The following is a 13551-nucleotide window of genomic DNA, read 5'->3' on the forward strand; positions in this document are numbered from 1 at the left end:
TGTCTCTATCACTTCCCACAATTAAGGGCAAGCTGCTGACCTGATCTGATCTGCACTTAAAATATCTGTTTGCCAGGCATGTCCAAATTGTGGCTTAAAATGAATACTGGCTTAGCACTGAGATTTCCTTATTGCTGAGCTGACACTGGGCTAGATGTAGGTACTACAATAGTATGTGATGGATATGTATTATATGGGAGCTTGGAAGAAGAAAACATGCATGCAATATGGGTGGTGATCAGTTAAGCAGAACCATAGAAGGAATTCAACAAAAGAGCAGGCCATGTGGGTAAATCACCCATTTCTTCTGCAGTTTGGTAGTGTTTATAAGTGCGCTGAGACAGGAGGTCATTTTTCATTTTCATTTCATAGGATGCACCAAGCAGTTAGCACACCCAGAGTTTAGGAGTACAGGTCACCGAGTATTTGGCAGGCAATAATTACATTCTCTTGCCTAGACTTGAGTTTTTTGGTTGTCCTAGATTGGCAGACAATAGGACTTGTTCTATAGCCTGTATGCTCTCCAAGTTGGCAGGAGATGGGAGCATTTCAAAAGCCATTTGAGTGGCAGTGGAGCAGGAGATTGCCCCGTGTCACTCTGCCATGACCCCTCTGACCGGGGTATGAATGACATTGATAGACTTCAAAGAAAATCACATACTTGGCAAGAAAAGATGGCTGGGAGGTGAGATCCTGAGAGACAGAGTGTAATATGGAATTCTGGAAGGCTTTCACTGAAGATAAAAGCTGGGATGCAATGGCCTGACAAGGTCCTAGATAGTGCAAATGACTAAATGCATTTTTTTTCCTTAGTAACATTTCCTTATAAAACATCTTATGTTCATCAAGGGAAACCAAATAGAACCTTCCCATCAGTATCCCCAGTCATTTGTTGAAAGCCAAATATGTCACACTAGATTAGTTTGATTGAAAAACCCATGATAAAAGCTTCCCCCTACTCCTCTGAAACTAATTAAGAAAAAGATAAAAGAACTTTGGTTTGGTAGAACAGTTTGTTCACTGAAGCAAGTTGCCATTTAATTTCATGGTGCACTTGCTTAATTATTGCACAAAATATGACCATGAGGCATGTCAACTTGTGTATGCATTTTTGTACGTGGGTAGGGGGCAAGGGAAGAGTGTTGCCATTATGGCTTATAATGACCTTTTGGCTCCTGAACATAAGTTCTAAAAATTGCTTCAGTGTGTAGATGGAAGCATCCCACTACAACTAATTTTGTTTGGAGGAGGATGTTGAATTACTGCATGCTCATGCTTTATTCTAGGAGACCAATTTTCACTAATGTCATTCTCAAGCTGGTTGCCAGGAAATAATCAGGGGCATCAGGCTTAGGTAGGCAGCTGGCTAGGCACCATGGCTACAAGGGACACCAGCACAGCTAAATTATCATTGTGTTACTCTCCAAAAAGGCAGTCTTCAGTCAGTCTTCACTATCTGAAAGTTTTCCACCTACCTCCTTGACAACTAAGCAGAAAGAGGGTCAAAACTTAAAAGAAAATATAGCAAATAAAGTGCTTTGGTGGATAAATGGGTTAAAAAAAAATAGGGAACAAATGTGAAATTTTTCCTACTATAAATATCTACCTCACACAGTGAGTGTGCAAGACCTAGCATACAGCAGAAATGTTCTGGTGCTACTGTCTGAAGACACTGAGCCATGGAGATGCTGGGTGGAGGGCTTTATTCCTGCCCTAGGCCTGCATAGCTAAATTTTGAAAATTCTCTCCACAGTATCACAGAGGATGTTTGTGGGCAGGCTGGGGAAGAGGCAATTGTGTAGTTAAGGCTTCTACATATAAATGATTAAAAAGAAAAGCTATAAAACATGTGGCCAGAATTTGTCCGTTGGATGAAATGAAAATATTTTGTAGAGAGAGTTCTTTTTTATTACGTTCTAGCTCATTTTAATCAGACATCTGCCTGATTTTTTTACCAACTCACCTACCTGGCTCTTTAGCATCTTGTCCATCAGACTGAAGGCCTTCTATAGTCATTGCTCCCGGGTATCTGTGCCATGCAGGTTATGTGGGTATTAGGAACCCAAGGACTTCAAGGACATACAGCTCTGGAGCAACCCCCAAGGGAAGACTGCCAGAGCCAGGCCCATATTTTGTTCCACACAGAATTTCGCATTTTTGGTTTTTATTCTGAATTGGAACGAAACTAAATTTCAAAATCTTCTGCTCAGCACACTTACATATCTCTAGGCAGTCCTATACACACATGGCATGGACATAGATTGTCTGCTTGTACTCCTATGACCAGTACAATACCTGGGAACTGGTTGTGCTTTGGCACTTTGATTGTGTTTCTCAGCACTGTCTGGCTTACCTCAGCATCCAGGCTGGTTACTCCAAACAGGCACTCATTACCAGGTCTGAAACCTTCAAAGATTCATAAATATTATGAGCAGAATGGACCACTGCGATTACCAGGGATACTGGTTTTCTCCAATTTAAAAAAATCCCTAATTTTCAGTTAAAAAAAGTAACCCCAAATCCACATTTTCCATGATTAAAATGAAAAAAAAAAAAACAACACATCTCTCTCTCTATATATATCTATATACTAGTGGTGTTTCATTTAAATCATGGGAAAATGCGGATATGGAATTACTTTTTTTAAACCAAATATTGAGGGGTTTTTTCATTCAGAGAAAACCAGGATCCCTGGTGATTACCTAGTCTGACTTCCTGTATAATACATAATATATTCAGTGTATAATGTCAGGGCAGCAGGATCAGTATGTCACTACAAATTTCATTTTCCTTTCAATAGAAAGGATGCAGGACCATGAAGTAGAAATGATTGAATTTTACAGAGCAGGCATTTCAAATTTGGGGCCAGATTCTTGGTTTTGGTACATTGCAACTGGACACCTAAAAACACTCCAAGTTTTCTGTGTTGGAGTATACACTGCTTCATTGCTCTCCAACAGCTTGTAAAAGGCTGCTAAAAGCTGGTACAACTTAGTACCATCCTGAGGCTACTTTAGCCTGCATGGATGCCAGACTAGCCTCTGGAAGTCCTGAGGACCAGGAAAACTACTTTTGCACTTCCACACGATATGCCAAGTGTACATCTGTAAGTTCAGCTCTTTTTCTTTAATTCATGGGAACTGTGACCTCAAAAAAACATATTATATGCAGAATACAATGTTCTCATGCTATTTACTGCTTCATTTTTTATGCAATTTGTTTTAGATCTTTTCTCCAATCTTTCATTTAAAAAAAATGAAACAGTTCCCTATTACACTTCAGTGTTATGACTTGTGTTTTAGAGCTTATCTGCTGGTATAGTCAGCAATATCGTAATAAAATACTTCCATTTAGGTTTAACTGCTAAAAAGCCAATTAGATCAAAATTAGATTTACAAAACCATTTTAGCACTTCTTACCTTAATTTCTATTACATTTTGGCTGCCTCTTGAGATAACCACTGGCTTTTCAAAGTGTTTAAATACAGGGTTATTCACATAATCAAAATCAAAGTATAAAGGGGTGACTCCATCAAAAATAAAAAACACTTTTGTTACAAAAGGTAGTTGCAGATTGAAGGATTTAAGTGAAGGAGTTGTGCAGCAGATTATCTCTGAGTTAGAGCGATGGTTACATGCCTGTAATAAAAAAAAGAGCATTATTATTTAAATATCATACCTATGTTTTTCTTCAATGGGTAATATTGAGTGATAAAGATTTGGAAAACTAGACAACAGTAAAATGAAAAATAACTGAGAATTGCAGGCCAATGTATCCACCTAGAAAAAGAAATAAATTCAGACAACCCAGGATATAACAGAAATTATATTAGGATAATATAGGAGAAATACTCCTACCCAGTGCCAAAAAGCCATGTGTTTCTGTGCCACAAAATCATAAATGTATTTATTTATACAATTATACATTTAAAGCTCCAATTCTGCATTATACCATACACAAGCCGACTGACTGCAGTCTGCCCTTGTAGTACTCATTACAGGGGATAAAACTGTACATCCTGGCCGCAGCTGGGGCAGAATGAACACACATTTCACCTGTTGAAGGTCCATGGCTCTGAGTTTAAATGATTATCAATGATGGCAGAGGTAGTACCAACCAGAAGAGTCTGTAGCAAGGGAAATAAATGTCTACTGAGGCATGAATACTACCAAAGAAAATTTAGAAAAGTTCAAAATGGCTTATTGCTGGCCACTGCCTGACTGACTCCTTTGTACACAGTAGTGTATACCAGGATGAGGGAATGTGCATTTTCACAGAGAAACAGAGAATATGACCATATCCCTCACATTCTTCATTCTCACTCTTCTGCTCCCTATCCCAATTGGACGATTGCCTAGACCAGAAATAGGAAAAGAAGGCTTCATCACAGAAATACTGAAACCACAACACTTAGTAAAGTGGTGTATGTGAGGAGTTCCCACAGCCCCAACAGCCTCCTCCTGTGTGGTGACCAGATTTTCAAACGGGGACAGACAGGGGTGTCACAAGAACACTTGGGGGAAGATGAGGATGTTCAGTCAGAAAATAGTAGGGAGAGAGTCGCTCTTCTCTCCAACTCAATATCTCCCTTTTTTTAATTCAAAATAAAATATTGGTATTGCAGAGGCCAGGTAGGCAGAAAACGACTGCTCTCTTACTTTCTCCTGGTCACACAGCGCAGTCTTGTCTTTTCCCTCCCCAACTCCCAATCAAAGATCCTTCTTCATCAGCTCCTTCCATTTCCACTCCCACTCTCTCATATCCAGCTCTGCCAAACCTCCTCCTCCTCCTCCAGCCCAGCAGCACAACCTCCTCCTCATTACAAGATTGTGTCCCTATAACCCTTGTCTTGACTCAAGTCCCCAACCAGAGTGTGCAAATTCTCAGACTTGGCAAGCCTCACTCATGTGACAAGGATCCAGAAATTTTCCTTCACCTTCCTTCATATAAAAACAAAAACAAAAACAAACAACCCTCCTCTTCCATGCAGCACCAATTTTGTTTGGTCAAGACAAGGGAAGGTGAAGCAGAGAAGGATTTTGTCTGCATGCATACAGAACCATATTAACTGTTTTGGGGGCTCTGGTGTAGATTAATCCCACGGAGATTTATATTCCTACTTTGTGCCTTTTCCTCTGGTGCAAGGCTATGTAACCAAATACCTGCCTGACTAGTGTGTGTACCCTATTATGTATACTCAGTAGTCATGTGGATGCATGTGTGTCCATACTACAACTGTAATAGAATCATAAACTATGTGTAAGAGCCAAAATGCCACTTATGCAGCTGGAAAATTGCTTTGAGTGTATAAAGAGTAACATAATTTGGCCCTACCCCTTTCCAATAGTGTGACTGACATAAACAATATTAATGATGAAGCATAGGACCTTCTGCACCTACAGATCAGCCATTTCTGGTATTCTGTGTTCTTCTCCAAGACATTTCCTTAGGAAAATATATTACTGTTGAATAACTATGTACATTTAAATAGAGCCAAAATCCTCTCTCTCATTTTTTTTTTTGGGGGGGGGGGGGAAGGAGAGGGAGGGAGGTGGAAGGGTTATATTGGTTCTCATTATAACATCAAGCCTGAAGGTTGTCTTGAAATTAATTTGCATTTGCCACTTTTATGCTAAGTTAATGCAATACAATTTAGCTGTATATCAAATTAGGATCATAATGTTTATAGCTATTTACTTACATTAGCTTGAAACATGGGATTAAACTATCTGTCTACAAATCAGCACTTTTACTTATCTCACAATTATTATTCACGTTTCCATATATAATATAGCGAAATCTTAAATTTGGCAAGAAAAGCATTTTCACGGCTTTGGAAAGGACCGTTAGAGTTTTCAATCTGTATTACGTAGCAACTAACTATTGGCCAAATTTGGTCTTTATTAAATGGATGCAGCTCTGATTGAAGGTAATAGTGAGGAGCATTTGGTTTTATAGACCAAATTCTGTCATTAGATATACCTGTTGTAGCAGAGGCTGAGGCCAAGCCTCTGCTATACCTGCACAGAGCCAGCTGTGCTGCTGGGAAACTTACCTGGACGGGTCCAGATGAGTGGCGCATCCCCAGTGCACTGGGGAGGAGGGTCTGGGGAAAACCGAGGAAACAGGTAGGTACCTAGGGCATGAGAACACGTGCCCCAGGGAACCTGCACTGATTGGCTCAGAAAGAAGAGCACAGAGTTTAAGGAAGGATGCCAAAGAAAGGTTTGGCAGCCCTTGAAGTGTTGACAACCCAGTGAGATCAGGAGCTGTGAGGACCCAGGGAAAGGGGATCTCCATTGGCCAAAACTGCATAAGTTGTCAAGACTTGGATAAGCCATGAGTGAACATCAACCGTACCCTCCCAGAGAGATAAATGACAGCAGACTGTGGGGTGATGTGGGTCATCCCAGCCAACCCCTAGAGCTGGGGCCAAGCAGGATGGCTGGTAGGAATGGGGTGGGGAAGGGAAGTATATGGGGAATGGGATGGGGAAAAGACCCGTCGAGAGGAGTGGAGCTTAGAGGGAAACTGAGGTGGGCAGAGGAAAGAAAAAATTTGCATGGCACACCAAGGAGAAGAAAAGCAGGGCCTTAGCCAGCTGGCGAGAGCCTAGCTGAGCCATCAAGCCTGGGAAGAAGCAAGACTGAGATTTTTTTTTTTTTTTTTTGGAGAAAAATTAGAAACACTGGAGACAGACTAGGAAATTCCTCCTTGATTTACTTTCTCTGTGTCAAGGAAGGGCCATTGGGGAGAAGGATCTCCAGAGGGCTTGATTTATGGGCTAGGTCCTGCACCTGGGCTCCTCAGAACACCTAAGGCTGAGCAGCCTGAAGTAAGGCTGGGAAGAAGTGAGAAAGAGTTAAATATATGAATCCAGAGATAACTTCAGGAATTTTGAGTTGCACAAAGGGAAACAGATACAACAACTGAAAGAGAGAGAAGAGAGAAGGCAGACACAGGATAACCCTATTAACTAAGTGCAAAGAGAGAGTCAGCCAGAGGAAGCAAGTGTCAAGGAACTGCAGATTAAAGAACCTGACCAAACCCAAGAACAGACTTTACTAGGCATTCCCTGCCTCAAGACCAATAGGGAATATATATCATCAGCCTGAAAGGAAAGGGGCAGGGTATAGGGGAGGTGGAGCCCTGTGGAAGAACAGTGATCCTGGCAGACTGATATCCACCCAGAGAGTCATCCATTCTCCTGAATATAATTTTACCATCAGGGTGTGGCAGGAAAGTGGGGAGGTGAGGTGAAGCTCAGTGGAATTCCAGCATGACAATGGGGTGGAAGTGCACACCTGCTCATACCTATGCAACCCTTTTAACGTCTATATAACTTCAAAAAAAAGTAGCATTTACTGCTATATTTCTAGTGTTTACACCTACTACTGCTTTGCTCTTTTGAAAATAATGTGACCTATGCTCTATAACACTTTTTTCTTCATTGCATGAACCTAGAGATAATTATTTGAGTAAGTATGCTGGTGATAGAATTTATCATGAAAATAATACTTTATCATTTTAATTGCTATAATTTACTAAAGTCATTAAAGACGCCAATAATGTGTTATTGGTCAAACTATATATATACACACGAGTGTTTCAGAAATTAACGTAATTTCAAAATAAAATAATTTTGTGTGCAATCAATGGGAAACTACACAGCAGCAGGGAATACTGATGGCAGCACTGTTGAACGTACTCATTTATGCCTATCTAGAGACATTACATCATGGCAAATAAAGTGATCCAGTATTTTTTTCTTTTTGAAATGAATGACTATGACTCAAATAATTATCTAGGTTTATGAAATGCAGAAAAAACTTGATATAGAATATAGGGCACATAACTCTGTGTGTGTGTGTGTGTGTGTGTGTGTGTGTGTGTGTGTGTGAGTGAGTGAGAGAGAGAGAGTATATACTGTTCTACACACACACACACACACACACACACACACACACACACACTTATAAAACCAAATACTTTTTAGGTAATCGCTGTAGTTATATTTGATTAATGTGAATTCATTACACATTTTATCTACTGTAGAGTAGTGATGTCTTTTAAATTAATAGCAGTGGTATTCATAACTTTGTTTGCGGCTATCTGCTGGAATCAGATACTTTACTTCATCAGGCTAGTCTGTGAAAGGGACGCTCTCAGAGAATGATAAAAATCTAATAATGCTCTTTAGAGGTGATGCAATGTGACTGATTGGTAAGGTCAAGAAAAATCTTATTTGCGATGCCCTTATTGTTACATGATTTGACATGACATTTTTACCTTGAAATTGGTTTTAGCAATTGAAGAATATGATGGTTTAGTTTTCAAGAAATATTGGATTGAGAATCTATAAGGAAAAACCTGTAATTCAATTTATTGCCTACTCAATTAAGATACTGCCTATCAGGCAGCACCTTTAACTTTTATTTAATCAGGCTTTAAAATACATTTACTTTAAAAGCTAAAGCTGTATCTTTTTCTGACTGCAATTCTCAGCTGAAAAAATATATGGAAAAAAATGATGCCAAAAATGTGGAGTGTTTCACAAGAATAAGCAAATAATACACTCAGTGGGGAATAATAACCCTTCACACAATGCATGTGACTCACCACTTAAAGGTATGTATTCTTCATTCATAAAATATGACCCCTGAGGCAATTAATTCAAGCCTGACCTACAGAACCTGATTCCCAATTTGATTTTTTCACCTGACACAACAACAGAAAAAATGTGGAGGAAGATCTTCAAACTTTAAGGGGTCACCCAGCAGCTGACCTAGATAAGATGGGGCAAATGTGGTTTGTGTTACAGGATCTGAGGCAGTCAGAAGTGGTAGAGGGGATAATTTCACCTCAGATACAAAGTTTTAAATGTTGGCATTTTCCAATGAGTGAAAGATAGATGAAGTGTAGGGCAAATTGGAAGTCTTCTAAACTATCTCTGCTGTGTATCTCAGAGGCTAGAGTGATTTCTCAATGACTCGTTGAAGAGGGAAATGATAAGCAGGGATAAGAATGCAGTGCCTGATTTGACGAAGTGCAGCCTCCCATTTCAAACTGTTCTTACTAGCTGAAAAGAAGATAAAGGTTACTTTACTGAGCCTGTGGATCCCGAAGATTTGTCACAGAATGCCAGTGCTACAGTTCAGGCCCATGCACTAGTCAATATTAATGATTTAGTATCCTCTGCCCCTCTTTCTGTTCTATTAATCTTTTGGATAAAATAGAGATGAAATGTGGCCATTTGACATGGCACATATTTCCAGTCTGTCAGATATATGGACCATAACATAGACTAGGTTATCTCTGGTTCCTCCTTTCACATGCATAGGCACACTCCAAACCACACATATCTACAAGCTCAGGCACACTCCAAACCTGTAAGCAAGCCAGTGAGACTCCTCTGGATGTGTCTTCAGTGAACGTTTTCAGGCATGCCAGACACCAAGGGCTCACAAGTGGGTGCAGAGAGATGACCAAAACAGATGCACTGCCTTACTTTTGACATCTGGAGCATGCCTGCAGGTTGAGTGGGTGTAATGTGCCCAAGTTCCTTGGTGCTGAGACTTGCTGCTGCCACAGTGTAGAGAAGCCCTTAGACATCTTAAAGGTGGAACAGGATCTGGTCTTGTATCTTAAAGGCTGTGGAGGTATGGGACTCCTTGCATAAAAAAAAGTATTTCCTAATTTTATATCCACAGACATCTTGGGACTTTCTTAAATAGAAAAGTTTAAGAAGTGGGAATAGAAATCCAAATTAATGGATGCACTGGTCCATCTATAGTAAAGGATTCCCAAATGACCACTTGCTTGCTATTAGGAAATCAATGCAAAGTACAGGCTTTTAAAGAGTAAATATTGACCTCAAATGCTTAGGGAATAGAATATATACACTAGCAAGACCTAGAGCAGAGGTTACAGGGATTTTGTTTTTTGTACAACAATTCAAAATTCCTTCGGAGATGCCAAAGGTTAGATTGTATAAAGCTACTGCAAGGGTGGAGTAGGAAGAGAGAAGATGCAGTGACTTGGCCCACCAAGTGGCCATAAGACAGCAAAAGGGTATATTTATATTCTGCAGGAAATCCCACCATTCCAGTAAGGAATAAAACCCATTCTGGAATGGAATGAGAAACATCCCTTTGAACAGAAATTTCCAAAATCTTTGGTTTGGAAACATTAACACACTGTAAATCAATAATGTTGAATCATATTTTTAATAATGCTGAAAAGTTAATTTCAAGAAGATAAAATGTATATTATAGAATATTAAATATATATACAAGCACACTATCAAAATTAATATTTTAATATGGTTTAATCTGAAATGAAATGAATCATAATGACAAAGTTGAAACTAGACATTTAATCATAATGGAATGTTTCAATATTATTGGACTGAAGCAAGAAAGTCAAAGTAATTTATTTAAACATGTAGAAAAAAAATGTTGAAATTGACACACTCCCATGAAACTACATTCTCTAATGGAAAACTGTTCCAGGGAACATTTTGTGACCAGGTCTAATACTAACCTCTTCAAAGGATTGTGAAGAACAGCCCTTTAAGAAGCATGCTTTAAGAGACACACAGACAAATTGGAGCAAATCCAGAGGAGAGTAAAAAGAATAAGGGGTTTGGAAAACATGACCTACGTGGAAAGGTTGAAGGAACTGGTTTTGTTTAGTCTAGAAAAAAGAAAAGAAGAACATGGTAACAGCCTTTCAGCATGCGAGGGGTAACAACAAAGATGGTGATCAATTGTTCTTCGTGATCCCTGAGGGAAGGAGAAGAATAAATTGGCTTCATTTGCTTAAAGAAAATTTAGATGTAATACAAGGAATGTATGTCTCTCTAAAGGAGGGAATTTGGGAGGTTGTGGGTTCTGCTCTGCAAGAAGTTTTTAAGGACAGGTTAGACAAACATGCCAGAGATGGCCTAAGTACCTTTTCTCTGCTGCACAAGGTGATGGGGGTTAGACAATCTACTGAGGTCCCTTCAACTCTACCTTCCTATGATTCTATAAAATTTAGTTCTGCCTTGACTTTAGTTTTCTCTGTACTTTTGAATAATATTGGATAATGATGAGGACAGCTTCTCTGCCCCAAGTATACCAAAGTGTAAGAGAGAGGATGTAAACTTGCTATTTAAAAACTGAAAAGAAAACAATAAATGAGTCCATTAACTTTGCCCAAACCTCTCAGTCAATTTGCTTTATGTTGTGCTGCTTCCCACTCTGCTGTCTGGGTTTTATGTATTTAGGGTCATATCGCATTATCCCCTTTGGTAATATGAAGCTGGGAGCTATGTTGCTATGTTGCTTTGGCTCCAAGTGAGGGAAGGATAAAAAGGACACATCTCCTCAGCACCATTGCCCCTGTTCTTAGCATCATAGGGCTAGGGGCAGAAATTACACATAAACTGGTATGTCCCAGATTCCCTCCAGATTAAAGTTAACTCACAGTTCCCCAGCATCTCAGGATGCTTTGCGCCTCCACTGCAAGCCCCACTCCCCCCGTCCCCCTTGCAGGGTGGGCAGGCTAGCCTTGGCCCAACCTGCCTGCTCCAGCTGAGCAGGGAGGCATGCTCTAGCACCTCCCAGCTTCTGGCCTAGGCCACTGCAGGCACATGTCTGCATTTCTGGAATCAAAAGTGAATGTCTGCTTACTTGCTTATTGGTTCAATCTATGCAGTTTAGACTAACCTGCAAAGGTTGAATCAACTCAGCCTCAGGCTTTTTGATTGTACTTAGCCTAGAAGTTCTCTGTGGGTGTTATGTATGGTCTGGGGCTCAGGATCCACACCGTAGAATGAGGTAGGGTGCATCCAAGTGCATTCTCTAGTGGCATGCATACAGGATCTTCCATCTAATTTTGTCTTTTCCATATTACAGCAAAGTTATCTGGCACCCATGGGGAATGGGGGGTGCTGGATAACAAAATATGGCAGTTACTTGAGAGGCCCAAACAGGCGTCTTTCCCTGTTTGGACCGCCGCCTCTCCTGCCACATTACCCCCCCTCCCACAGGCCCCACAGGCTGCTATGCCCCGAGCTATGGGGGCTTGGCAGTGCAGGCTACTTTGCCCTGTGCCACGGGGGCTTGGTGAAACTGAAAGTACCACGGCGGGCACTTCCAGTTTCGCTTTTACCTTACAAGCCGGCATTCTGGTTAATAGAGCATGCCGGCTAGTAAGATGCCAGATAACACAGCTTTTACTGTAATTCCTTTTCTCATCACGGTGTGGAGTCTACTTTGAGGAGTTATTTGGGGACAGGCTTGTGGGGAAGCAAATAGCAGCAACACTCCATCTTGGTTGCCACAGAAACACAGGAAGTCAGGGGTCTCCAGAGGCAGTGCAGAGGAATAGAACTTCTGCCTGGATACTTTTAGGCTCCAGTTTATCTTTTAAAGAGACCCACTTTTTTATCAGACAAACCTATTTATGGGCAGACCTGATCCTACATATCCTTGTACCACATACACTTTTGATGCCAGAAATAAATTATGCTGAACAGCATCAAAGATAATTTTGATTATCCTTGCCCCCATTATTTTTTAGAGGCAGATCAAGGGAAGAGAGGTAATTCTTCACAGACAGAAGAGGAGGGGAGTAAGCTACTGTTTAAAACAGACAGATTGTTCCCTAGTATTCGAAGAATCTTGTGAAGGAGAGGACCCTATGGCCATGTGTAGACAAAATGAGGGGCATGTGTGCACGGCATTTTAAAGTAGGTTAAATGCTTTTACACCACTTTAACGGAGTTTATGTTTGCGCGCATTGGCAGTGTACTGCACAGTAATTCCAGCTGATGTTGCAATTTCAGCGGTGTAATGCACCTTAAATGACTTGGGGTGCAGCAAACTAAAACTCTTCTGAGGAGTTTTTGTTTGCTGCCCTACAGCCATGGAGTGAAGCACTGGGCTCCATGCAGCTCCATGGCTCTGCAGGAAGCCCATGCAGGCAGCCTGGCAGCAGCCTGAGAAAGCAGGCTCCTCCCAAGAAAAGCAGTGAGCCTGATCTTTTTTCCCACCCCCCTTTGGAGCCTGCCTGCCTGCATGAGCTGTACGGGCTGCCTACCCGACCACCTGAGCTGAGTGCCTGTGGGTGGGTGCTGCCAGGAAGGGGGGCGGGGCTGCGGCTGCCATGGAGGGAAGCACCAGCCCCCGCCTGCAGCCCAGGAACCACTCCGCCCACCAGCATCTCACCCTCCCCTCCCCACTGCCAGAGAGGCAGGTAAGTTTGGGTGTGCGCATGACAAGGGGGTTTAAAGGGCTCTAAACTGAAGTGGTGTTTTTAAAAACTCACTGCTTCAATTTAGGGCTCCCGTTTCATCTACACACACCTACATTTCTATCTGATCATTCTCTCAGGTGTTACTAAATGCAAAGAACAGAAGCCCCCCTGAGATCTGTATGAGAGAGCTGCCAAATTCAGGTATCTTATTTATCTGTTTATCTGATTTTGAAAAAAAAAAAAAATAGAATTTTACTCAATGTTTTCTTTATACTTTTAAGAAAATCTGAACCAGGTAAAAATCTGAAT

At 41.0% G+C, this 13551-nt stretch overlaps 1 protein-coding gene across 2 annotated transcripts in view; it reads right to left on the reverse strand.

Moving 5' to 3' along the window:
* MET (MET proto-oncogene, receptor tyrosine kinase) overlaps positions 1 to 13551 on the reverse strand; it is a 128054-nt gene that overhangs the window by 23965 nt on the left and 90538 nt on the right. For both annotated transcript variants that reach the window (XM_059725949.1, XM_059725948.1), the window contains one exon: positions 3420 to 3638. In XM_059725949.1, the coding sequence (XP_059581932.1) occupies positions 3420 to 3638 (219 nt within the window). The remainder of the gene's footprint in view (positions 1 to 3419; positions 3639 to 13551) is intronic.

The sequence above is a fragment of the Alligator mississippiensis genome, chromosome 4 (assembly GCF_030867095.1).
Source record: "Alligator mississippiensis isolate rAllMis1 chromosome 4, rAllMis1, whole genome shotgun sequence".
Lineage (NCBI taxonomy): Eukaryota > Metazoa > Chordata > Crocodylia > Alligatoridae > Alligator > Alligator mississippiensis.